Source organism: Tasmannia lanceolata, unplaced genomic scaffold (assembly GCF_043159265.1).
Source record: "Tasmannia lanceolata isolate RefF3 unplaced genomic scaffold, GAP_Taslan_0.1 ptg000013l, whole genome shotgun sequence".
Lineage (NCBI taxonomy): Eukaryota > Viridiplantae > Streptophyta > Magnoliopsida > Canellales > Winteraceae > Tasmannia > Tasmannia lanceolata.
In genome coordinates, this window is record NW_027518690.1 from 43812924 (window position 1) to 43840327 (window position 27404).

Sequence of the window (27404 nt, forward strand, 5' to 3'; positions counted from 1 at the left end):
CTGGTGTAATCTGTTCCGATCACACGCAAAATAAATAAGAACAAACACAAGGATAATGAAAGTATTTTACATTATTTGGCAACTGTGCCTATGTCCACGAGAGATGATTTGATTCTTTAACTGTGAGAAACAGATAAACAGAGATTACAAGAGATTCAAATTCTCTCTCTCTCTCTCCATGGGAATTCAAATTAAAGTGACAATTTACTTCGAGGAATGATATTCCCACCCCCCCCGACGGATAAAATCCCCCCCTTTAACGTTATTAGTTAAGTTTTAAAGGCAAAGTAAAACGTTATACGGGGTGAATTTATCCTCAAGCAGGGAACCATTATCACAGAAACCGTTAAAGGGGGGGATTTTATCCGTGAGAGGGGGGAAATATCATTTCCCTTTACTTCTCCTAGCATTGTTTGGAAGCCATTTACTTTTCTCATGATTTACTATTCACATGACAATCCTTGTTCATTGTAAAACTTCATATTTTTTTCAAATGCAAGCCATTTTTATTGTGTAACTTTCTTCTCACGTCAAAAGGAGAAGGAAAGAAAAAAAATGAGAATATGTTTTCCTTTCGTTCTACCTTTATATTGCATGGGGTTTGCTAGTGTCCATCACAAAAGGCATTTCACATATGGTATGTTGCTTGTGAGAGCAGCCACCTCATTAATGAAGACAGAAGCTGCTAAAAAGTGAGCCTTGGTGGCTGCTCTCACATGCGACAGACCATTAGTGAAATGCCTTTTGGGATGGATGCTAGTAAATCCCATATTAGTATATTACGCATGTCCAAAGGTACCCATAAGGTTCTAACTCTTAGAAATTTTCAAAATAAAGTCTTTTGAAAAAGGTTTTGAAAATAACTTTTGAATAAAAAAGGTTTTATTTTAGAAAAGGTGTTTTGAAGAGGAAGTATTGTACGAAACTAAATTTTAGTCCCACATTGAAAGTTAAAAAAGTTTGAAAGGGGGTTAATATACTATCTTCCACTTGTTTTCTCTTGCTTTTCTAGCACACGTAGGTTTTAGAAAATGGTGGCGATCAGACATCACACTTCGGAAGGCCGAACCATAGAATTGGTTGGGTGATCTAAGTGAAGCTCCGGATCGCGACCCGTCCCATACCAACAGTAACTAGCCAAACGGGTGCAATAAGGACAGCTGATTGGCGATCAGCCTCTATTTAACAATTAGTGGGGAAGATGTAGGTTTTACATAAACCAAGAGTCACTCCAGAAGTGATCTGAACCATTAAAATGTGATCTAGCGCAATCTAACGGTTAGATAAGCCCCCTTGTAGTGATCAAGTGACATGTAAGGGTGCTTTTCAAACAAAAAAGATACCAATAGGTATATAAAAAGACCAAAAACCCACCATTTACACTTACATTACAAATTTCCATTGTGGTGCTTCAACTTTGAAAATTCCATAAACACATACATTTCAAAGTCCCCCCAAGGCTATTTTACATTATGTTTTCATTATTTTTCCTCTCTAGTTACCGTTATTATGCAGAAACAATAATTAGTTATTTTTCAAAGGTTTGAAAAATCCAAAGGGGTTTCGGGTTTGACTCTGCTTGTGTATAGTCGTCAAACATAAGTAGATCATCTCTACTTGGTTTCATTGTATCTTAGGGGTGCGTTCGCAAATCCCCTTTGCACACAACTGCTGGGGGCGAATATTCTCCTAATAAAAGCATAACGTGCCTTGAAGCAAATTGATTTTAGATTTCCCACCATCAACAATGCTTTTACAGCAACACTCTTCCTCCTCCTCCTCCTCCTCCTCCTCCTCTCTCTCTCTCTCTCCTAAATAAATTAGAAAATAAAAGGATATCCTATCTTTTTTAAAACCGTCCAAGACTCTTTTTTTCCGTCAAGTAATGAATCCAACAGGGAGACTGTGGAAACAAGAAATCAGACCCTTCAATCTAGGGGTGCAAGTTTGGCCCTGACCCGCCCTGAGCCCGAACAGGGTCAGGGCTGAATTTTGGATTTTCCAACCCTGAGGGCGGGTCAGGGTTCATTTTTTTAGAACTTGACTCAGGTCGGGTCGGGTTCTGGGTTAATGCCTCTGGTACCCTGACCCGGCCCTATCCTAAGTTTTCTATTATAGAATTGAACCATCTGTGCATGTTTCTTTTGCTAATGTTTTCTATTATCTTGGATTGATGTTTCTTTAGATTATTATCATTAGTTGTCTCTGTTGCCGATCATGTTGTTGAATTCATATTGTCTTATTTTGTTCCCTTTCTCTGTTTATTGATCGTTTTGTTCTATATGATTAGTGGTTGCTTTATTTTTAGCACTCTTAACAGGTATTTGCACTAGGGTCAATTAGGGCCGGGCCGGGCCGGCACAATCGGGGCGGGCCATGGCCAGCACTAAGCCCTGTAGGGTAGGCAATGGGTTGAGGTTTTTCGGCCCTGACTCAGGGTCACGGCGGGTCAGGGCCCAGATAATGGGTTCCAGGGTTGGGCTAGGGTTTTGAAAAACCCGACCCAAACCTACCCTGTTGCAGCCCTACTTCAATCCCTACCTTAGTTTGATTCTTCACTACCCTAAAAAATCTTCTATTGGCATCTCTACTACCTAAACATTCACTGTCCTTCGAAGCATCACTTGAACACACTATCAAATTATCTTTTGGGGATTGATAAATCGACCCCCTAATATCTTAAATCGACCCCTATGCGTCTTTCTCTCTCCTCTGGGTTAGAGATAGCCAATAATCTATTTTGGACTCAAATCCCACAACAAACAATGCATTATTGGCTGTTGTAAAAGCATTTATTGAATTTTTTTTTCAGGAAAATTTGTTTTATTAAAAGCCATAAAAACAAGTTTCCATTTATTGTAATTTTGTTACTTGACAGGGATTTAAAGTTAAATAAAAGGCTATTTTGGTCTTTTCTCAGCCAAATGCAAGTGTCATTAGGGTTTTTGTCAGAAATGATTCTCTTTTGAAAAATAAACCCAAATGTTGGTATATTAAAAATTTTGAAACTTGAAGTGCCCTCTTTACAAATTCCTCAAATATGTGGTGGTCTTTTTCAAAAAATCAACTCGAGGCGAATAATGACTTGATGCCTTTCAACTTACGTTCATAACCATTCCACGAGGAACCTTGAAGATGGAACATTGCTCATTTTTTCTTAGCTACTCATTTGCAAATTGTTGAACTGGAGGATGGGATCGTCCAATAATTATTTCTTGAGGAATGCTAGATTAACAGGCGCCCTTGCGAAAAATGGGGCAAAGGGCGTGCCCCTAGTGATCAAATTCCATTAAAGCCGGTTATAGTTTTAAATTTACTTTTATTTTGAATGGCAAAAATTTTACTAAAAAAAAGCAAGAACAAATGCGGTCCCAACAAGGACATTAAGAACTAAAAAAGAAGTACAATGTGGAGCCCCCAAGACAAAGTAAGGAAAAATATTAAGGAGGAAGGAAATCAAATAATTCCACTCCCTCCCTCTCAATACCCTCCCTGGCTAACTTGTCGGCTATATCATTGCCCGATCGCCTGACATGATGATAGGAGATATTGGCGTCACCAGCACGATCTTGAATTTCATCAAAGAATGGTGCAAATCACTAAGGAAAAGGGTGGGAGCCTTTGAGCCATCTAATCACATTTAGTGAGCTCCCAGAAGAGAAAGAAGACTTAGAAATGTGGCTCGAAGAAGAAAGGAAGGGAAACTTGGGGACTGGATCTGTTCAAGATGTAGATTCACAAACTTTAGGAGAAGTTTGGAATGCCGAAAATGATTGAAAATCTGGTCTGGTTTCAACAGAAATATCCTAGATCAGATTGTACCATATCGAGAAGATATTAGGGTTGTGGGAAGAGTGATGGGAGCACCAAAAGGTGTGACGAGGCAGACTCAGGAGGCTCAAACTTCTCAATGATTTTTTACCATCTTATGTGCCATCTTAAATGAAATTTGACCACTGAGGGCGCCTTTGCCGCTTTTTTTGCAAGGGTGCACGTGAGTCTAGCATTCCTCTTATTTCTTTGGTCACATTATCTACTTGATAGAGACTCAAATGAAGGATCGGATCACACAATACACCTCGGTGGGCATGGACCAAGCTTCTCACGAACATCCCTACAATCAGATTCACCTTTTTTTTTTTTTTTTTTTTGGCATGACGAGAAAGATACCCGGATTGATTTTCCATGGATAAGAAAGGCCTGAGTAGGGTCCAGCCTCATCCTAATTTAATGTGACGTGCCCACTAAAGAAAATTGGGTCCCAACTTTATTTGATCCAAACCATTCATATGAGAAGCCTTGCGTTGGATCTCATGCGTCTCGAAGATCAACCCTAATGTGGTTGTAGCCTCAAAGCATGCTTGCTTTTTTATCATTGAATGTGAACTATCACATATGTATTTTTGCTCACAACAACAAAAATTACACATTATTAGATGTTAGAATTGGATGATTGGCATATTTTTTTTGGCCATAAGAGGTACAAACAAGGGTTTGTTCCAATGAGGGTAAATGCTAAAGGCAACCCATTTCGGGGTAAACAATTTTGAGAAATCTACTTTCCCTGCATTGGTTGACCCTTGAACTAGTGGTAAACTAACATGGGAATTTGATTTCCATTGTTCATGTTGTATGGATAAATGTACAACTTTTCTAAGCAATCCATTTTACACCTAGTATATCAGAGGGTTAGGATCATTTCTTGAGACTATTTTTGGGCCACGGTCTATCTACGACGAAGTCCACTAAATGAATAGGGGTAAACTAATAGGGGAATTTGATTTCCAATGCTCATGTTGTAGGGTAGATGTACTACTTTTCTGACTAATCCATTTTACAACAAGTAGATCAGAGGACTAGGATCATTTTCTTGAGAAGATTGTTGGGCTATGATCTATCTACGACGAGGTCCACTAAATGAATAGTTTAGATCACCGAAATCAGTGGGTCCCACTGTAAGGTCAATTCCTAAGCACAAGACTCAGAGAGAGAGAGAGAGAGAAATGGCTAGGTGAGATGGTAAGTTGCACTCCTTGTGAGGGGCGAGTAGTAGAATGTAAGGCCACTGGAACAATTTTCACTTTTTCGTAGGGGATAAATGAATGTTTTGATAGTCGCAAGACTTGCTATATCATGATATAATTCTTATTCATTAATGTACTCGCCCGCCAAACCCCAGCTTACCTACCAAAAAAGAGGGGAACAAGGCAAAAAATAGAGTGTTTGATATGTTTAGATCGTGTTTTAAACTAATGAGGGCCACAAATCTTTCATTAATTTGGATGGGCCAACAGAACTCACATTGGTATTTGGATTCACTAATTGGGCACACATATCCCACTAACATTTGAATCTATAATAGTAAAAATTGAATCTTAAACTTTCGAGACTTCAAAGCAGTGCATTTGTCGACCATTCAAACGAAACTTCAATCTTGCTGCGACTCTAAGTCCGAGAGAGCCTAGATGTCTTTGAAGTACAAGTCCCCGAGTGTCATCACGGACAATTTGTTACGACTAACCCCCCTTAAAAGCCGATTTTGCTAACTATGATCAGAGCATCAAATAGCAGTCATCCGTTGGCTCAAGGTGTCTCATGCTTTCCCTTCCCAATTTGCTTGCTTCCTTGATGAGATTCAGGACCCTTTTAGGGGACCCGATATTTCATTTTAAAGTGTAAAGAGATCCACAAATGGAGATGCGGATCATTTAGTTAAAGAATGTGTGTCTAGGGAGGTTTTAGTAGCGGGTGCAACTCAGGTTGATTTTTGGGAATTCGGGTTGAGCTTTTACTTTAAAATCGGGCCGGGTTTGGGTTGATTCCTATTCATTTTTGCTCAACCCGACCCAACCCAAGTTGCAGCCATTTTAGCGTTTTTTGTATCACCTCCTGCCTTGATTTTTGTTGGCCTCTAGCTTTTCTCTCTTGGCGGGAAGTTTTCTTTTCTTTTCTTCTCTTTGTATACTCTTTTTCTCTTGTATTTTGACCATCTCGTTCTCTTCTTTTAATAAAATCCCATACATTCAAAAAATAAATAAATAAATAGCAGTAGTGTCTTTTAAGGGTCCCCTATCAAATGGGAGGTTCAGATCAATCAAAGGGCCCAAAAACAGGCCCATTCTCCCCAAGACCCAAAACCTTAAACCCTAAAAAAAGAAACTTCTCACCAAAACCTTAAACCCTAAAAAACAGAAACTTCTAGACTATTCATCTCACACTGCCCACAAGGCCACAATTTATACCCATCCCTTTCTTGCAGGCCAAGTTTGTACAGAAAAACCCAACTTCTAAAACCCTAACCCGCATTTCTTCTTTCTTTATTCATCTGTTCTCCAATTCCTAAACCCTCATCCCTCTCTCCACCATGTATCGTGTAGCACAAAGCCTTGCTTCCAAATCCAGGTAATCAGAACCAAAATAACAAATAAAAGTTCTTCATAAAGATGAGTTTTTTTTATCCTTTCTAATTTTCCAATATGGGTTTTTGGGTTTTGGTCTAGCACTATCTGAATCTCCTTTCATCTTTTCCTTTACCTTTTTTTTTAAAAAATATTTCTTATCTGGGTTTTCGCTCATTCTATGGTTTTCTTTGTCTCTTCTCTCTATTTCATTTTGCAGGTTCGCTAGAAATAGTAGTCATCAGGTAAGGATTGAGTTTTCTTCTGGGTATCTTTGATTTTTTGTTATTTATACTTTTTGATGTTTAGAGGTATTGGTTATTAATTTCTTTTGTGTTTATAATGTTTTATTTTTATTTTTATTTGTTGGTGTAGATTGGTAGTCAGTTGAGTTGGAGCAGAAACTATGCGGCTAAAGACATCAAATTCGGGGTCGAAGCTCGTGCTTTGATGCTTAAGGGTGTTGAAGATCTTGCTGATGCAGTGAAAGTCACTATGGGACCCAAGGTTATAATTCTTGTTTCTATTTTCTATGTTGTTACTGCATTTATTGTTTTGTTAATGATGTATTTATACAGATGTTGTCACCCCTGTGAAAGTATTGATTGGACTCTAATCAATGTTTTAAATTTCGGTTTCGGTTTCAGTCATTTCAGTACGAAATTTTGGCCGATGTCTTGTAAAATCGTAGAAACATTTCGGTAGCAAATCAGGGCCAAAATCCCACTGCTTTTTGTCCTTTTTAGAGATATCTTAAAGGAATCTCGTGGGTTTTCCCATTTCTGCGAGTGGAGTTAATTTTTTTTCAGGGTCTTCATAGGAATGTCTTTGTTTTTTATCCAAAAAGCTGTATGTTTCGTATATTCCAACTGAAACATTAATGAAATCCTGACATTTCGTGCGAAATCTTGTATTTTTTCGAATCCAAGTGGATTTCGTTTCGGTAGGAGCCGAAATCCCACAGTTTTTTTATTTTTGTCCTTTTTTAGAAATATCTTAAAGGTATCTCTTGGTTTTTCCTTTTTCTGCGAGTGGAGTTGATTTTTGTCAAGGTTTCTATGGGAATGTCTTTGTTTTTTATCCAAAAAGTTGTGTATTTTGCATATTTCAACTGAAACATTAATGAAATCCTGAAATTTCATGCGGAATCTTGTATTTTTTCCTATGATTTCGCCTACACTTTGAATTTATTGCAGACACACTTGTCGTGTCGTGTCTGACACGACACCCGTGTCCGACACGACACCCGTGTCCGACACGACACCCGTGTCCGACACGACACCCGTATCCATCTGTGTCGATACTCCTTTAGACACTTATAAATGTTCTGCTAGAAGTGTCAATAACGTTACATGTATGTGTGTATGACTGTGCTACTATTTCTATATTTTTAGGGGTTGTCGTGTCAGATACCTCGTATTCGTGTCAAAACTTGGCACACAAATCTGTGTCCACAAATCATGATTATTTGAACTTTCTATTTTAACCGCGTCCCCATTTCTAAATTTTGAGAGCTTGTTGTGTCAGACACTCCGTGTCCTTGTCGACATGCGACTCTCTGTCTCCGTGTTGACATGCGACACTCTCTCTGTGTTCACAAATCATTGATTTTTTCGAATCCAAGTGGATTTGTTTCGGTAGCTGTCGAAATCCCACTTTTTTTTTTATTTTTGTCCTTTTTAGAAATATCTTAAAGGTATCTCTTGATTTTTCCCTTTTCTACTAGTGGAGTTGATTTTTGTCAGGTTTCTATGAATGTCTTTGTTTTTATCCTAAAAGTTGTATGTTTCGCATATTTCAACTGAAATATTAATGAAACCCTGAAATTTAGTACAAAAAATTGTATTTTTTTCAAATGCAATTGGATTTGGTTTCAGTAGCAGCCGAAATCAAAATATTTCAGCCAAAATTTAAAACTACGATTCTAATATAGCATTTGGGGGGTGGGTTCATATTTTTATTGTTTCTACAAAGATTTTTTTTTAAAGTTTCCGAAAAGCTGGTTAGAAGATATGTTTGGGTCTAGGATGCTAGAAACAGATTAAATTTGCAGTTGGATGTAACTACGTATAAGAACCATGCCCTCATGATTTCCATTTTAATGGACAGATGATACTGGATTCAAGACTAATTCAAAGGATGGTTTATTCAAGAATGTGGATTTGAAACAAGATAAATGATTTACTTTATACTGAGCTGAGAAATGATACCAGAAGTATTGAATATTTTTCATTATTTGGGTTTTCTCTGATACCAATCTCAAGCAATGGGATTATACTACATGGGGATCATGTTTGGTGGTTTCCAAGTGAGTAGTGGTTTTGGAAGGGCCACTTCTGCATAAGATACCTGCATTGATAAGTTTGCACTTGAGCATATGTTTATATTTTATCTCATTTTTAGTTATTTCAACTTTCAAGTATACACATTTTATCTGATATGCACATTGTGTCGTCTGTATTGTATGATATGCACATTGTATTGCCTGTTTTAAACTTATCTTGGCAAGGTGTATCACCACTCTTTAGGCTGGCTAATTCAATGGGACCATCCATGGGGCCTATATATGTGCTATCTATCTGTAAATTCATCTCGTATGTTGTAAACTCACCTTCCTTCAGATGTTGCATGCGGCCTATAGATATGTGCTATCTACCTGTTAATTCATTTACATTTTATTTGTTCAATTTTTTTTTGCGTCTAGAATGGAATTTCAAGTTTTATACAATGTTAGTGGTAACACGTATTTGTTGTTAGTCAAGAGGTGGACATTTGTTTTTATCTTATCTTCTATTTAGGTCATATACTTGCATTCTGCTCTATTTCATCCTAAATCTGTCCTTTACTTATATTTTGTTGCTTGCAAATGAACAATGGGGTTTAATGAATCTTTGTGTATGTGGTTTCCATTTTTGTCTTTATAGCCATCTAAATATTTTTTTTAAATACAAATGTGTTGTAGTATCTATTATAATTCATTTTCTTATTTTTTGTCATATTTTTTTTATTTTGTTGGAAATTGAGACCTCAAATAGTTGAATGCTTGGGCTTTTTAAGGGTCGTAATGTTGTCTTGGAGCAAGGCTTTGGTGCACCTAAAGTTACAAAAGATGGCGTAACTGTTGCAAAAAGTATTGAGTTCAAAGACAGAGTTAAGAACATGGGGGCAAGCCTTGTGAAGCAGGTTGCTAATGCAACCAATGATGTTGCAGGCGATGGTAAGCTTCTACTGCTCTGTAAGGTTTTAGTTTCTTATATTTTCCTTCTTTGAGGCATTCTTATATATGCATGTGCATGTAAGTGTTTAAAATGACATAGGTATGAGGTGAAGTCTTCAACTTCAACCCTTTCATATTTTAGGCGTAAGCCGCAAAATTCTTTCGAATTTAACTTTTTAAAATAAATAAATAAAGTTAGAAAAATAAGACAGATAGCAAACAGATGGTACTAGTGCTAAGAGGACGTTGCAAGAGGAGCATGGTCATTCAGGAAGAGGCCATTCAGACCTTGGTATCCTCTTCTGGTGTCCTAAAATTGTGGTAATAATTCAAGCATATAGCAAACAAATAGTACAAGTGCTGATAGGACATTGCAAGAGGAGCATGGTCATTCAAGAAGAGGCCATTCCGACCCCAGAATCCTCTTGTGGTGTCCTCAAATTGTGGTAATAATTCAAGCATATATTTTAGTTCAATCAAGGATAAAAATAAAGTAAATTTCTTTTAAGATGAGCATCCTTTTCATCAAGGAAAACGTCCATGTATGGAAATCAAAAGTTAGGCCTATTACCCTTGATCCCCCCCCCCCCCACCCCAATGGATGATTCTAGAACTTTGATCGAGCATGATGAAAAAGACAGCCTAAAGATGTGTTTAACTTGATTTATGTAATAACCGGTAAAAATATATATATTATATAGTCACTATGCAAGATTACTATGCAGAAATACTATGCAGAATACTATTCAAAACTACTATTCACAGTAGGACCCACCAAGTACTATTCACAAACGGGTCCCACATCAGCGGGCCCCACATCAGTAGGTCCCACATCAGCGGGCCCCACACAAGTAGGTCCCACATCAGCGGGCCCCACACAAGCGGGACCCAACACCGGTCAAGCACGCCGTTACGAGTCAAGCCCACCACCAACGAAAATAAACTAAAATAATAATTAAATAATAATTAAATAATATTATTTTACTATTTAAAGTACTATTGAAAATAATTAAATATACTTAATTATTATTAAATAGCCTTTACTATTCACGCAGCAGCCTTTTACTATTCACGCAGCAGCCTTTTACTATTCATAAATAATTAAATAATAGCCTTTACTATGCACAAAAATGCCTATAAATAGAGGAAGAGAAGAAGAAGAAAAAGAAAAGAGAAAGAGAGAGGAAGAGAAGAAGAAGAAAAGGAGAGAGAGGAAGAGAAGAAGAAGAAGAAGAAAAAGAAAAGAAGAGTGAAGAAAGAGTAAAAGAGAGAGAGGGGGAAAAAGAGAGAGAAGGAAAAAGGAAATCCACTATCCAGGTAAGTCTGTCAATAGTTATTTATTTAAACAGTGAAATAAAGGTGATATGGTTGGTTCTACCACCTATGGATAAAGCGTGCATATGAGGCGATAACTCGCTATCGATTATGCAAGTCTTATCATCTTAGGATAAAGCATGCATATGAGGCGATAACTCGCTATCGATTATGCAAACTTTATCATCATATTTGAACGGTGAAATGCTAGCATAGTAACCGTAACCGTAAAGTAAACTGTAAGGAAAGAAAGGCGAACTGCTGAGCATAGTAGCCAAAGAATGGTGACCTATTAAGAATAGTGACATATTGGGCCCACACGAATAGTAACATGCGGGGCCCACACGAATAGTAACATGCGGGGCCCACACGAATAGTAACATGCGGGGCCCATATGAATGAGTAACATGCGGGGCCCATATGAATAGTAACATGCGGGGTCCACATGAATAGTGCATACTGGCCCCATAATCTTAAATTTGATAGAAAGGACACAGGGAATATTATTTTAGACATAGACAGAAAGGAATTTGATAGAAAGAACACTGAACACAGGAAACATCAGAATTTGAAAAGGGTACTTCTCAGCTACACTATCTCGCTCCTTTCCACGTACATTCAGGCAAGTGAATATGGACTCGCTTCATAACGGTAATTCAGTGTAATTTCTATGATTATTTGATATGTGACTGTGTTAGAAGGTAAAAGTATCTTCAAAGGAAAAAGCATCTTCAATACCATATTTCTTTAGTCTTTCATTTCAGAAAGCAAAATTTCATATTCATTTCAGAAAGCATAAATTCTGCATGCCATTCTAAGTTAAAATGAAGGGAGGGAGGACTAAGGCAGACCCTTAAGATCCCAGAAAGGACTAAGGCAGACCCTTACGATCCGTCCTTGGTCAAGCCAAAAGTTACCCAGGCTGTGAGCGTACGACACCTGGCTGACAATGCATTTTCGGGTGGAAGGTGACCCGAAGGAAATCCTAGAAAGGAGCACGTCTCATTAGGGGACGGAGGTTCCTTGATGGTCAATAGTTGACGGCCAGAGTCAGGGTAATTGAGAATTGCCATAATGGCCATAATGACCGTATGACTATTGGAGAGATTTTCGGGTGGAAGGTGACCCAAAATCCTCGGGTGGAAGGTGACCCAAAGGAAATCCTAGAAAGGAGCACGTCTCATTAGGGGGCGGAGGTTCCTTGATGGTCAATAGCTGACGGCCAGAGTCAGGGTAATTGGGGAATTGCCATAATGGCCATAATGACCGTATGACTATTGGGGGAGAGAACATATTGGGAATCACAGTGAGGATGAGAGTACATATTATTTGATTTATTTGAGAAAAACTGTATAGTTTAAAATGGATTCTAATGTTGATCATTGAAAATTTTATGGTTATTGTACTGTTTCTTTTATGTCGTGAGCCTGTTTCCTTGCTCTTACGTTGCTACATTTCCTCCACAGGATTAGTGGAAAAGGGAGCCTTCGCAAACGAAGACATATAAATAAAGCAGGAATGGGAAATAAATAGAGAGAGTGGGGTGACAGATGGCTCATCTGTCAAACTCAGTTTAAGAATGTAATTTCGGGCTGTACTGAATTTTATTTGGAACAGAGTGAGTTTTAATTTTAAATGGGTTTCATTATTAAGAATGCTTCCGCTGCTCATAAAGAAAAATCAGGTGAATGTGTCAAATAGGTGTAACGGCTTGGTTCTGAAAATCGGGTCGTTACAGTTGTGGTATCAGAGCTGCGCCAGGTTTAGGCTGTGAGGAACCTGGTGAACGAGTCTTGGGTACGTCTTAAGATGGGATACGAAGACCTAATAATTAAAAGTTATGACATCTTCCTATTACCTCGGAACAAACTTAAAGGAAAACACACACCAACATAGATCGTTAAGATATTCGAGTTAAAATCTTCCAACACACCCTGGAAATGTAAATTAATTGTAGGCATCCCAACATCAGCCTCAAACTCTGAGACAGTCTGCCCCTCAGCAGAACCAGTGGAGGGGTAATCAGAATCAGTGGAGGGGTAATCAGAACCAGCCGCAAAATCAAGAGAAGAGGAATCAATATCGCCCTCTGAGTCAAGATGAGAAGGCTCAAGGAGGGTCAGTGAATCGTTTCTTTTCACTCGTTAACGACAATGCTAAGGCATCGACTGCGATAACTGAAGGTCAGGATTTTAATTACTATTTAAATCTCAAGGTATGCTTCGTATTGAAATAGTATCGAACAGGGTAGGATGAAAATTCATAGAGTTTTCATGACGGAAAATAGGCCTATGTGGTTATGACTCAAAGGATGTCTTTGGCAACGCCAAAATTTGAAAAGATTCTAAGAAGATTAAGTCGGATCTCAAAAACTTGGGATGAAACTATAATTGGAGCAAGGAATCATGGAACCAGATATAATTACTACCATATTGATGATTTTTGGATTATAAATTTTGATCAATTGTTGGAAAAACCTTATGGAGTCTGAAAATTTGGTTCTTGGTAACTATATTGTTATAGGCTAACATTATTTTGATATGATATATGGGATTCAGGATGGTTAGATTATTTGTGACCGCTAGAAAAAGTTCAGCTAAGCAACATAAAAAAGATCAGGAGTCACTCAGGGTAAAAAGGCAGGAACTTGAGGTCATCATAAGAAGATAGTGACTCCGAGAGTGAAACCTCAGAGACCAAGAACATCCCATATTCAGCTCAAGTTTGTGAGGTATGGTAATTGATAGCCTATGAGAATAGTAAATTTCGGGGACGAAATTTTCATTAAGGGGGGTAGAATGTAATAACCGGTAAAAATATATATATTATATAGTCACTATGCAAGATTACTATGCAGAAATACTATGCAGAATACTATTCAAAACTACTATTCACAGTAGGACCCACCAAGTACTATTCACAAACGGGTCCCACATCAGCGGGCCCCACATCAGTAGGTCCCACATCAGCGGGCCCCACACAAGTAGGTCCCACATCAGCGGGCCCCACACAAGCGGGACCCAACACCGGTCAAGCACGCCGTTACGAGTCAAGCCCACCACCAACGAAAATAAACTAAAATAATAATTAAATAATAATTAAATAATATTATTTTACTATTTAAAGTACTATTGAAAATAATTAAATATACTTAATTATTATTAAATAGCCTTTACTATTCACGCAGCAGCCTTTTACTATTCACGCAGCAGCCTTTTACTATTCATAAATAATTAAATAATAGCCTTTACTATGCACAAAAATGCCTATAAATAGAGGAAGAGAAGAAGAAGAAAAAGAAAAGAGAAAGAGAGAGGAAGAGAAGAAGAAGAAAAGGAGAGAGAGGAAGAGAAGAAGAAGAAGAAGAAAAAGAAAAGAAGAGTGAAGAAAGGGTAAAAGAGAGAGGGGGAAAAAGAGAGAGAAGGAAAAAGGAAATCCACTATCCAGGTAAGTCTGTCAATAGTTATTTATTTAAACAGTGAAATAAAGGTGATATGGTTGGTTCTACCACCTATGGATAAAGCGTGCATATGAGGCGATAACTCGCTATCGATTATGCAAGTCTTATCATCTTAGGATAAAGCATGCATATGAGGCGATAACTCGCTATCGATTATGCAAACTTTATCATCATATTTGAACGGTGAAATGCTAGCATAGTAACCGTAACCGTAAAGTAAACTGTAAGGAAAGAAAGGCGAACTGCTGAGCATAGTAGCCAAAGAATGGTGACCTATTAAGAATAGTGACATATTGGGCCCACATGAATAGTAACATGCACATGAATAGTGCATACTGGCCCCATAATCTTAAATTTGATAGAAAGGACACAGGGAATATTATTTTAGACATAGACAGAAAGGAATTTGATAGAAAGAACACTGAACACAGGAAACATCAGAATTTGAAAAGGGTACTTCTCAGCTACACTATCTCGCTCCTTTCCACGTACATTCAGGCAAGTGAATATGGACTCGCTTCATAACGGTAATTCAGTGTAATTCCTATGATTATTTGATATGTGACTGTGTTAGAAGGTAAAAGTATCTTCAATACCATATTTCTTTTTCCCCCTCTCTCTTTTACTCTTTCTTCACTCTTCTTTTCTTTTTCTTCTTCTTCTTCTTCTCTTCCTCTCTCTCCTTTTCTTCTTCTTCTCTTCCTCTCTCTTTCTCTTTTCTTTTTCTTCTTCTTCTCTTCCTCTATTTATAGGCATTTTTGTGCATAGTAAAGGCTATTATTTAATTATTTATGAATAGTAAAAGGCTGCTGCGTGAATAGTAAAAGGCTGCTGCGTGAATAGTAAAGGCTATTTAATAATAATTAAGTATATTTAATTATTTTCAATAGTACTTTAAATAGTAAAATAATATTATTTAATTATTATTTAATTATTATTTTAGTTTTTTTTCGTTGGTGGTGGGCTTGACTTGTAACGGCGTGCTTGACCGGTGTTGGGTCCCGCTTGTGTGGGGTCCCGCTTGTGTGGGGCCCGCTGATGTGGGACCTACTTGTGTGGGGCCCGCTGATGTGGGACCTACTGATGTGGGGCCCGCTGATGTGGGACCCGTTTGTGAATAGTACTTGGTGGGTCCTACTGTGAATAGTAGTTTTGAATAGTATTCTGCATAGTATTTCTGCATAGTAATCTTGCATAGTGACTATATAATATATATATTTTTACCGGTTATTACATTCTACCCCCCTTAATGAAAATTTCGTCCCCGAAATTTACTATTCTCATAGGCTATCAATTACCATACCTCACAAACTTGAGCTGAATATGGGATGTTCTTGGTCTCTGAGGTTTCACTCTCGGAGTCACTATCTTCTTATGATGACCTCAAGTTCCTGCCTTTTTACCCTGAGTGACTCCTGATCTTTTTTATGTTGCTTAGCTGAACTTTTTCTAGCGGTCACAAATAATCTAACCATCCTGAATCCCATATATCATATCAAAATAATGTTAGCCTATAACAATATAGTTACCAAGAACCAAATTTTCAGACTCCATAAGGTTTTTCCAACAATTGATCAAAATTTATAATCCAAAAATCATCAATATGGTAGTAATTATATCTGGTTCCATGATTCCTTGCTCCAATTATAGTTTCATCCCAAGTTTTTGAGATCCGACTTAATCTTCTTAGAATCTTTTCAAATTTTGGCGTTGCCAAAGACATCCTTTGAGTCATAACCACATAGGCCTATTTTCCGTCATGAAAACTCTATGAATTTTCATCCTACCCTGTTCGATACTATTTCAATACGAAGCATACCTTGAGATTTAAATAGTAATTAAAATCCTGACCTTCAGTTATCGCAGTCGATGCCTTAGCATTGTCGTTAACGAGTGAAAAGAAACGATTCACTGACCCTCCTTGAGCCTTCTCATCTTGACTCAGAGGGCGATATTGATTCCTCTTCTCTTGATTTTGCGGCTGGTTCTGATTACCCCTCCACTGATTCTGATTACCCCTCCACTGGTTCTGCTGAGGGGCAGACTGTCTCAGAGTTTGAGGCTGATGTTGGGATGCCTACAATTAATTTACATTTCCAGGGTGTGTTGGAAGATTTTAACTCGAATATCTTAACGATCTATGTTGGTGTGTGTTTTCCTTTAAGTTTGTTCCGAGGTAATAGGAAGATGTCATAACTTTTAATTATTAGGTCTTCGTATCCCATCTTAAGACGTACCCAAGACTCGTTCACCAGGTTCCTCACAGCCTAAACCTGGCGCAGCTCTGATACCACAACTGTAACGACCCGATTTTCAGAACCAAGCCGTTACACCTATTTGACACATTCACCTGATTTTTCTTTATGAGCAGCGGAAGCATTCTTAATAATGAAACCCATTTAAAATTAAAACTCACTCTGTTCCAAATAAAATTCAGTACAGCCCGAAATTACATTCTTAAACTGAGTTTGACAGATGAGCCATCTGTCACCCCACTCTCTCTATTTATTTCCCATTCCTGCTTTATTTATATGTCTTCGTTTGCGAAGGCTCCCTTTTCCACTAATCCTGTGGAGGAAATGTAGCAACGTAAGAGCAAGGAAACAGGCTCACGACATAAAAGAAACAGTACAATAACCATAAAATTTTCAATGATCAACATTAGAATCCATTTTAAACTATACAGTTTTTCTCAAATAAATCAAATAATATGTACTCTCATCCTCACTGTGATTCCCAATATGTTCTCTCCCCCAATAGTCATACGGTCATTATGGCCATTATGGCAATTCCCCAATTACCCTGACTCTGGCCGTCAGCTATTGACCATCAAGGAACCTCCGCCCCCTAATGAGACGTGCTCCTTTGTAGGATTTCCTTTGGGTCACCTTCCACCCGAGGATTTTCTTTGGGTCACCTTCCACCCGAAAATCTCCCCAATAGTCATACGGTCATTATGGTCATTATGGCAATTCTCAATTACCCTGACTCTGGCCGTCAACTATTCTCTCACCCTTCATTTCAACCTAGAATGGCATGCAGAATTTATGCAAATTTTGCTTTCTGAATGAATATGAAACTTTGCTTTCTGAAATGAAATTCTAAAGAAATATGGTATTGAAGATACTTTTACCTTCTAACCCATGATGAAGTCCATAGAAATACTATCCCACTTCCACATGGGTATCTCCAAAGGCTTTCTATCAAATTCCTTTCTGTCTATGTCTAAAATAATATTCCCTGTGTCCTTTCTATCAAATTTAAGATTATGGGGCCAGTATAGTAATTCTGCATAGTATTTTTAATATATATTTTTACCGGTTATTACATGGTGGTGGGCTTGACTCGTAACGGCGTGCTTGACCGGTGTTGGGTCCCGCTTGTGTGGGGCCCGCTGATGTGGGACCTACTTATGTGGGGCCCACTGATGTGGGACCTACTTGTGTGGGGCCCGCTGATGTGGGACCTACTTGTGTGGGACCCGCTGATGTGGGACCTACTTGTGAATAGTACTTGGTGGGTCCTACTGTGAGTAGTAATTATGAATAGTCTTATTCTGAATAGTACTTATGAATAGTAATTTGCATAGTAATTTTGCATAGTATTTTTAATGTAATAACCGGTAAAAATATATATATTATATAGTCACTATGCAAGATTACTATGCAGAAATACTATGCAGAATACTATTCAAAACTACTATTCACAGTAGGACCCACCAAGTACTATTCACAAACGGGTCCCACATCAGCGAGCCCCACACAAGTAGGTCCCACATCAGCGGGCCCCACACAAGTAGGTCCCACATCAGCGGGCCCCACACAAGCGGGACCCCACACAAGCGGGACCCAACACCGGTCAAGCCATATAAATATCGCAAACGAAGACATATAAATAAAGCAGGAATGGGAAATAAATAGAGAGGGTGGCGTGACAGATGGGTCACCTGTCGTATTTAGACTCAGTTTAAGTATTTAATTTCGGACTGTAATAAATTTTATTTGGGATGCTAGGTCCTTAATTTAGAACAGAGTGAGTTTAAAATTTTAAATGGATTTCATTATTGAGAATACTTCCGCTGCTCATAAAGAACATCAGGTGAATTTGTCAAATAGGTGTAACGGCTTGGTTCTGGAAATCGGGTCGTTACAGTTGTAGTAACATGCGGGGCCCACACGAATAGTAACATGCGGGGCCCATATGAATGAGTAACATGCGGGGCCCATATGAATAGTAACATGCGGGGTCCACATGAATAGTGCATACTGGCCCCATAATCTTAAATTTGATAGAAAGGACACAGGGAATATTATTTTAGACATAGACAGAAAGGAATTTGATAGAAAGAACACTGAACACAGGAAACATCAGAATTTGAAAAGGGTACTTCTCAGCTACACTATCTCGCTCCTTTCCACGTACATTCAGGCAAGTGAATATGGACTCGCTTCATAACGGTAATTTAGTGTAATTTCTATGATTATTTGATATGTGACTGTGTTAGAAGGTAAAAGTATCTTCAAAGGAAAAAGCATCTTCAATACCATATTTCTTTAGTCTTTCATTTCAGAAAGCAAAATTTCATATTCATTTCAGAAAGCATAAATTCTGCATGCCATTCTAAGTTAAAATGAAGGGAGGGAGGACTAAGGCAGACCCTTAAGATCCCAGAAAGGACTAAGGCAGACCCTTACGATCCGTCCTTGGTCAAGCCAAAAGTTACCCAGGCTGTGAGCGTACGACACCTGGCTGACAATGCATTTTCGGGTGGAAGGTGACCCGAAGGAAATCCTAGAAAGGAGCACGTCTCATTAGGGGACGGAGGTTCCTTGATGGTCAATAGTTGACGGCCAGAGTCAGGGTAATTGAGAATTGCCATAATGGCCATAATGACCGTATGACTATTGGAGAGATTTTCGGGTGGAAGGTGACCCAAAATCCTCGGGTGGAAGGTGACCCAAAGGAAATCCTAGAAAGGAGCACGTCTCATTAGGGGGCGGAGGTTCCTTGATGGTCAATAGTTGACGGCCAGAGTCAGGGTAATTGGGGAATTGCCATAATGGCCATAATGACCGTATGACTATTGGGGGAGAGAACATATTGGGAATCACAGTGAGGATGAGAGTACATATTATTTGATTTATTTGAGAAAAACTGTATAGTTTAAAATGGATTCTAATGTTGATCATTGAAAATTTTATGGTTATTGTACTGTTTCTTTTATGTCGTGAGCCTGTTTCCTTGCTCTTACGTTGCTACATTTCCTCCACAGGATTAGTGGAAAAGGGAGCCTTCGCAAACGAAGACATATAAATAAAGCAGGAATGGGAAATAAATAGAGAGAGTGGGGTGACAGATGGCTCATCTGTCAAACTCAGTTTAAGAATGTAATTTCGGGCTGTACTGAATTTTATTTGGAACAGAGTGAGTTTTAATTTTAAATGGGTTTCATTATTAAGAATGCTTCCGCTGCTCATAAAGAAAAATCAGGTGAATGTGTCAAATAGGTGTAACGGCTTGGTTCTGAAAATCGGGTCGTTACAATTTATGTACAGCTAGTCTTGCGAATTAGATTTCTGTTACCCATAAGACATGAACTCATTGGGTTGCCTTGTGCATGGATTTAAATTTCGGTTTCGCCCCTGGCCAAAACCGAAATTTCGGTCGAAATCCGGGATTTAAAAAAAAAAGTAATATTTTATTAATTCCGAATGAAATTTTGGCCAAAATTTCCGAAATTGCTGAAATTTGGGATTTCGCGAAATTTTGGTTTCAGTCCCAACCGAAACCCGAAATTTTAGATTTCGGACGAAATTTAAAACCATGGCCTTGTGATGGTCCATCAGAGCAAGGGTCCGCCGGTCACAAAGGCACATATTTCACTAGTGCACTGACTCTTCCCATCTATTTGGCCATCAAAGTTTCTTGTGTTTTTCAACATGCTATTTACTTTTAAATTTCGTCGTCGAGGGTCCATGTCCTAATGCCGCACTTGAAGGTTGAGATAAATTTTGGTTAGAATAACTCAATCACCTCACACATAAGTTCAATGTAATGCTTGTATGCCTTGAGGCACATGCTTTGAGCTTTTATGTCCTTCAAAATGTTGGTACATATGCTGTATTCATTTTTCTATACTTTCTATATTCTGGATGAAAAAAAATGCCACTTGTTTAGGGTACTTCATATTTTTTCTTTAGAAAATAATATCAGGACATGCTTGCATCAAGGTTGTCCCAAACAGCCTTCCTTCCATGTGCCTGAATAGGAGCTTGCCATTTTAGCAAAGATAGGGTTATTTTTAGTCATTAAAAATGGCTATTATTGTATTGTTGGGTTAGTGGCATAATATGGGGAGGGCTGTTAGGAATCTCCCTCACATGGGTGTCTTCCTATTGTTTCTCAGCCACCAGGTACTATCACCGTTGCACAAAAATTAAATGAATCTATCAAAATGTGAAGGTATTTATAACTAGACCTGGATGGCTGATTTCCTTAATGATGATATGTCTACAGGTACTACCTGTGCTACAGTCCTCACGCGTGCAATATTTGCGGAAGGGTGCAAGTCGGTGGCTGCTGGGATGAATGCAATGGATCTGAGGCGTGGAATCACGATGGCAGTTGATTCTGTCGTTACCAACCTGAAGAGCAGAGCACGTATGATTAGCACATCAGAAGAGATAGCACAGGTTAATTTTCTCTTTCAGTAAGAATAGTTTTTCTGAGATTTTATATGCTGTGTGCCCATGCAGTCCAGTGTTTACAGTACTTTTTGAAAAGTACTCGACTATACGGCCACGCACCATATAAAATCTCAGTTTTTCTGATGTGAAATTATGTCTTTCTGCTATGCAATGCATGCTCAATCGTAATATGGCGCATTTGTGCTATCCACTTGTTGGTGTTTAAATGCTGAAAATTGCTATTTAGTAGTGGTATCTTGCTTCTTAATTATCTGAACTGCTACATTTCTTTGTTTCGAAAAGGTTGGTACCATATCTGCAAATGGAGAAAGAGAGATTGGTGAGTTAATAGCAAAGGCTATGGAGAAAGTTGGTAAAGAGGGGGTCATCACTATCGCTGTAAGTTACCAACCTGATATTTCAACTGTTAGTATTCTATGGAAAATGTCTTGTGATGTCATGGCTTTTCCCCTTGCGGTAGTGTGCATAAAATGTTTTGTATTACCAGCAACTTGGTCTAAGTTGACCAGCATATCTGTTTATTGGTTGGCCAAAAGAGGCAAAAATGGCTCTGATTTGGCTTCTTGTAACTTGGTCAGAGCAACATTATCCTATTGAAATTTCTAGACTGTTCCATTTCATTTCTTTAGATGTTTTAAACTCTCTCCCAAGGGATAGCTTTGGTTTTTGGGCGTCTATCATGTAATTTCAGTTTTCTGTTTTGCTCAAACAATCTATTTTCATTCTGGAGAATTTATGTCTGCACGAGTAGTAGAATTGTTGGGGCATGATCACCCTTGTAGAATGCTTTGTGATACTTCATGTTTTAATTAAATGATTTTTATGTAGTTCATGGAAGTTCAATTTAAAGATGTTAACCTCGATTTCTCTGCTCATTTCCTTTACATTAACTTTCCATTTTGAAGTTTGAGTCTTCCTGTTCTATGACTGAGCATGTGGATTACTGTTGCCTTGTTCCTCCGAAGCATTCTAATTAGTCATAGTGATGCTTTAACTTGAGATTGCCTGTTAAATTTTTGCAGGATGGCAATACTCTGTACAATGAATTGGAAGTTGTAGAGGGAATGAAACTGGATAAGGGCTACATATCCCCCTATTTCATGACTAATCATAAGAACCAGAAATGTGTAAGCATTTTAGTTTCCGTGGAGTTCTAACCCTTGGCTTCAGTGTCTGATGAGTCCTTAGCTTTGTTCTTCTGGGATAAAAGGGAACATATTTTGATTTTTTGAGACAGTTGTTTTGGGGATGTATTCTCTGGATTTTTTTCCATATGAACTCTACATGTTTTTTATTATGGCTTCTTTATTATGCTGGTCTTAAGTGTGTATCATTCTAACATAGTTGATTTTCTGTGTTGACAGGAACTTGAAAATCCTCTAATTTTGATACATGAGAAAAGGATCCACAGTATAAATTTACATGCAGTAGTGAAAGTATTAGAGTTGGCAGTAAAGGTATCTGTTCGTCGGGAGTTCTGTTCGAGTTTATCCAACCAAGTGACCTAACAAACCTAACTGGATGTTCTTGCATATTTACAGAACCAAAGATCTTTATTGATCGTTGCTGAAGATATAGAAGGTGATGCATTGACAACTCTCATTCTGAATAAGCTCCGGGCAGGAGTTAAGGTGATATATTCTTTCCATGTGCTTTTTAATAGTTAGTTTCCTGTCAAAAACAATATTATTCTATCTGCTTATAAGTGTGTTCTTTTAATGTCTAATAATCTAAATGGGGTAAATGGTGTATTGATAGGTCTGTGCCATTAAAGCACCTGGTTTTGGAGTACATAGGAAAGCCAACTTGCAGGATCTGGCTACTCTCACCGGAGGAGAGGTGGGTTCTCTTTTGTAGTTTTCTATCTTCTAAACATCGGAACTCCTGTCAATGTTTTTATCTATTAAAACTTTTCCCATTACTTCCCCGGTCATAGGTAATAACTGAAGAGCTTGGTATGAACCTTGAAAATTTGGAGCCAGATATGCTAGGCACATGTAAAAAGGTGAGTTATCTCCTAGATATGTGTTTTCTTCTGTTTTTGAATTCTGATTTTATTTATGAATGTGTCTGAATGATTATTAAATGGTCATCTGATCTAAAGTTTAATGACCTCCAAAATTTTAATGACCAAGCTCGATATCTGTTTCCTGAATTTTCTCATTGCTTGTCTTGTTCTCTTTATTTGTTCTGGTTAGAAATTTTAAATTAAAAAGTCAAAGATGCGTCTTTCTTAGAGTTCAAAATTTGGTGTCCCCTCTTGTTTTCAAAAAGCAAGTCTCTTTTGTGCTTGTGGGAACTTGAACCCTAGACCTTGGAGAGTGTGTGGAGTTGGTTCCCAACTACAAGCAAAAATAAATAGTCCCACATTGAAACTTTTAAGAAAGTTTCTCATCCGTATAAGATGGAGAGTTGGAGAAAGGCTTGGGCCTTCAAGGGGCTTTAGAATTTGTTGGGTGCCTTAGTTTATATGACAAGTTCATATTCAAAAGACGCGCCTACATTAAGTGTGCAAAACCGTTTCAAGTCTCCAATGGTCACAAATGTGACTATTGGGAGAGGAAACGTTTTCTCCTCAATGATGGCTATTCCCCAACAGTCACACCCTTAATTGTGCCTCTCCCCAACAGTCGTATTGATGTCTATAAAAAGGGAGAAGAAGCGCTGGTTTTAAACACAACTCTAAAAACGAATTGTGTTTTTTCAAAGACAAGATAAACTATATGTTCTGTTTCTGTTCATCTTCTTCCTCCATTCCTTCCGTGTCTGAGTACTATTCCGAGGTGATTCTGGGTGGACCAGTCAGCGAGTGCACATGGACTGGAGCCGTATTTGGCTGTTTTATCTTGGAGCGTTGATTCGCGGATCTCGGTTACACCGGTAGGGGGCGGATACGATTCTTAAGGAGAGTGACCGTGTGGCACGAGTCAGCCTTCTCCTTTAATCTGATTTCAAGAAAGGTTTTCTCCAAATGAGATAAGTACTATTTTTTATTTCGGTTCTTGATTTTCCGACAGAAAAGAATTTTCCACTTGACAGTTTTGGGCTTCGAGTTGCATATTTTTGGATTTGAATAACTCATAGATCAAACCCCATATTTTTCAACAGTTCCACTTATTTTTTCGCGAGAATCTTTCCTTATCTTGCTCAGATTCCACTCACGGTTGCTTGATAAAGATGTTAGGAATCCGTGGATTTAATGACATGTCTCGGTTTTGGTCATCATGGTAAAGGGCGATGACATTTCCAACAACACCCCCCCCGGCAGTAAGCATCCGCCCCCCTTTTAACGTGATTTGACGTGAAAAGGCATTAAAGTTGCCCGCTGTTCACGTTATAGGGAGGGCGAATGCGTACCGGTGGGGGGGGGGGGGGGAGAGTGGGGTTGGGTTTGAAAATATCATCTCCCTTCTATAAATAGGTACAGGATTGGTCTCTATATTTAGCTTACTGTGTAACTTCTAAAATTGTAGGTGACAATCTCGAAAGATGACACTGTCATTCTTGATGGGGCTGGCGATAAGAAGGCTATTGAAGAGAGGTGTGAGGAGGTGTGTGTTGTTCCTCAGTCTATTCAACTTTATAGTAGTCGATGAACAACTCATCTCTATCAAGTTCTTGGAAGTGTGTAATTTGGTGTCGTTTCTATTGCGTGTATAATCAGATGATTGTATTAATTCTAATGTGTTTATTGTTTGACAGCTGAGGTCTGGAATTGAAGCGAGCACTTCAGATTTTGATAAGGAAAAGCTACAAGGAAGGTTGGCAAAGCTTTCTGGTGGTGTTGCTGTTCTAAAGGTCGAGTCTCCCTTCATTATATTTTCATACCTCTGCATCCTTAAAAAATTAATTACAGAAATGCCCTATGACTTTCTGGTTTAATTAACTTAATTTGTCCTATCTGTGAAGGTTGCACTTTAAAGAAGTGAAATTTATCAAGATGTTTATTGCTAGTTGGATTTGTTTTGCAGATTGGAGGAGCTAGTGAAGTAGAAGTTGCGGAAAAGAAAGATAGGGTGACTGATGCTCTAAATTCAACCAAGGCAGCTGTCGAAGAGGGAATTGTACCAGGTAAAAATCATTGTCGTTGTCTTTTGTAGTCGGGTAATTGTTGTTTCCTCGACAATGTGGCATTCTTTTGCAGGTGGTGGTGTTGCTCTTCTTTATGCATCCAAGGAGCTGGAGAAGCTGCCTACTGCCAACTTTGATCAGAAGATCGGAGTCCAAATCATTCAGAATGCTCTTAGGGTTCCAACTTTTGCTCATTTAAATCTAGTCTTGATCTTGGGAAATTTTTTTGTAGTTGTATTCAACGAAGCAGGATTCTTCCCTAAGAGTGGGGAACCGCGATTCCCCGGTTTGTAATCCGAAACGGGAATCTTCTCGATTCCCCAAAAATTGGGAATCCCAGTTCGGATTCGCTGAAAACCTGATTCCCACTTTTGGGAATCGCGGTTTATGATTCCCTGGAAACGCGATACCCCAAAGATTCCTTGGCAATTCCCGCTTTCGACCATTCCAGGAGCCTTCGATTCCGGCCCTGGCAACCTTGGTTGTATTTGCTTTGATTTTGAAACTAATGGAGTTGCTATGTATCCAACTGCAGACACCAGCGTACACAATTGCTTGCAATGCTGGAGTTGAAGGGGCTGTAGTTGTTGGTAAGCTATTGGAGCAGGACAACCTTGATCTTGGATATGATGCAGCCAAAGGTGGGCTTTCATTTGCCAATGCTTTTGTATTATTTTTTTTTCGAGAATTTCGTTCGAGTTTGTGTGCATGAAGTTCTAACTTCTCTTTTCTTTGGTTCTTATTTATATCCAGGTGAATATGTGGACATGGTTAAGTCAGGAATTATCGACCCGTTGAAAGTAATTAGAACTGCTTTACTGGATGCTGCAAGGTAATCCCTTATACGTAGACATTTATTTTTCTATTTAACAGGACACTTTGCAGCATACTTGGACGAGAACTTGGGCTGGTCCTTAATTAAACCCAATTTTTTAAAAACACATAAAGACTCAGGCAAGGTCCTTATTTAATCCCAATGTTTAAAAGCTTAGACTGGATGAGAACTCAGACTAGGTAAAACTAAGCCAACTTGGGCGAGACCGTGATCTATGCTATCAAACTTCCATTAAATTGGGTTAGTGAAGAGATTTTTTGATTGACTTGATAAGGCAAAATTAGTCCTTGGACAAGAACTTGACCAAGGTAAAGCCTAGTCGACTTGGGTGTGCGGATAAATGACAGAGAGAGTAGTTAAACTGGTATTTAAACCATACTATATACTGTCATCAGACCCTTACATTCAAATCTGATCTTGTGGGTAGTAGTAGCTAGTAACCAAATCTCCATTAGTCTTACATTTAACCTCTATTTGATTATGTTGCAGTGTATCTGCATTGATGACTACAACTGAGGCTGTTGTTGTTGTACTACCAAAAGATGAGAAGGAAGTTCCATCAATGGGCGGCGGCATGGATTATTAGAGGCCTCGATGCGGAGGTGCAGCAATTCAAACTCATTGATATTTATCGATTACAAGTTAACAAATCAATTGAACAGAGGGAAAGGTTTTGGGTTTTCTGAGGTGGGTTGAGAAAACAATGGCTGTTATACGTGGTCTCAACTTTTCATCTTAGGAGGCCAACCACTAATCTAATCATAGTGAGAGAGGCCTTTAGAAAATTTTGTTTTTACAGCTTCAGAAACTGGTTGTTGCAGTCCCTTCAGAAAATTATCCCCTTTGGTAGGAGAATATGTTATGAAGCGTAGTTTCTGAAAATATTAGTATTCCCTTTTACTTTTCTAACTTTTTTCTATATTGAATAGACTTAATGAATCTTTTTTTTTAATGGCACTAAAAGAAGCTCTTATCAACTGGTTCAGTTCATTTCTAAGTTGGAACGTTGATTTAATTTTTGTAATCCTTGCAATATAATAAGGATTGTGATATATGCAGCAGCTGATAATGATTAAGACATACAAGAGACCTTGAAAACCCTTGAAAGCCTCGGGTTACAATCTAATGGCAATTGAAATATTGCATTATGATATGCAACGAATGTTTCATGTGCGCGTCTTGAGCTTGGATTGAGATATTCACACCAGGTGAAAAATGGGGTGGGAAAAATTCGAGTTTAATACGTTATCGGTTCAAAATAATAGTCAAAAAATGAAAACACACCAAAAAAAAAAACGCATTTAAAACGGAGATTTGCTAGCGTCCATTGCAAAAGTCATTTTGCAGATGGTATTGTTAACTAACCAACTTCTCTTAAAGCTTAAGCTGTTGGAGAAAGGTG

General features: G+C 38.4%; 1 protein-coding gene across 2 annotated transcripts; it reads left to right on the forward strand.

Moving 5' to 3' along the window:
* The first annotated feature begins 6113 nt into the window (after positions 1–6113).
* On the forward strand, positions 6114–26999 carry LOC143890195 (chaperonin CPN60-2, mitochondrial-like). 2 transcript variants are annotated; one of them, XM_077394775.1, is made up of 18 exons: positions 6114–6402; positions 6619–6643; positions 6774–6905; positions 9456–9615; positions 20906–21081; positions 21379–21474; positions 22119–22223; positions 22461–22553; positions 22638–22727; positions 22855–22935; positions 23033–23101; positions 24570–24647; positions 24799–24894; positions 25068–25167; positions 25241–25344; positions 25703–25808; positions 25921–25999; positions 26492–26999. In XM_077394775.1, exons 1-18 carry the CDS (start codon positions 6365–6367, stop codon positions 26586–26588), a joined length of 1725 nt encoding a protein of 574 aa, XP_077250890.1. In that variant the 5' UTR covers positions 6114–6364; the 3' UTR covers positions 26589–26999. The 2 variants fall into 2 exon arrangements, with proteins under 2 accessions (XP_077250890.1, XP_077250891.1); XM_077394776.1 differs by lacking the exon at positions 6619–6643.
* The last annotated feature ends 405 nt before the right edge of the window (positions 27000–27404 follow it).

What these genes read in the sequence shown, in the direction of transcription:
- LOC143890195 (XM_077394775.1), top strand. Translation starts at nt 6,365, where the DNA reads ATGTATCGTGTAGCACAAAGCCTTGCTTCCAAATCCAG. An exon ending in CATCAGAAGAGATAGCACAG is followed by an intron (nt 21,082 to 21,378) that starts GTTAATTTTCTC and finishes TGTTTCGAAAAG; the next exon opens with GTTGGTACCATATCTGCAAA. An exon ending in TGCTAGGCACATGTAAAAAG is followed by an intron (nt 23,102 to 24,569) that starts GTGAGTTATCTC and finishes CTAAAATTGTAG; the next exon opens with GTGACAATCTCGAAAGATGA.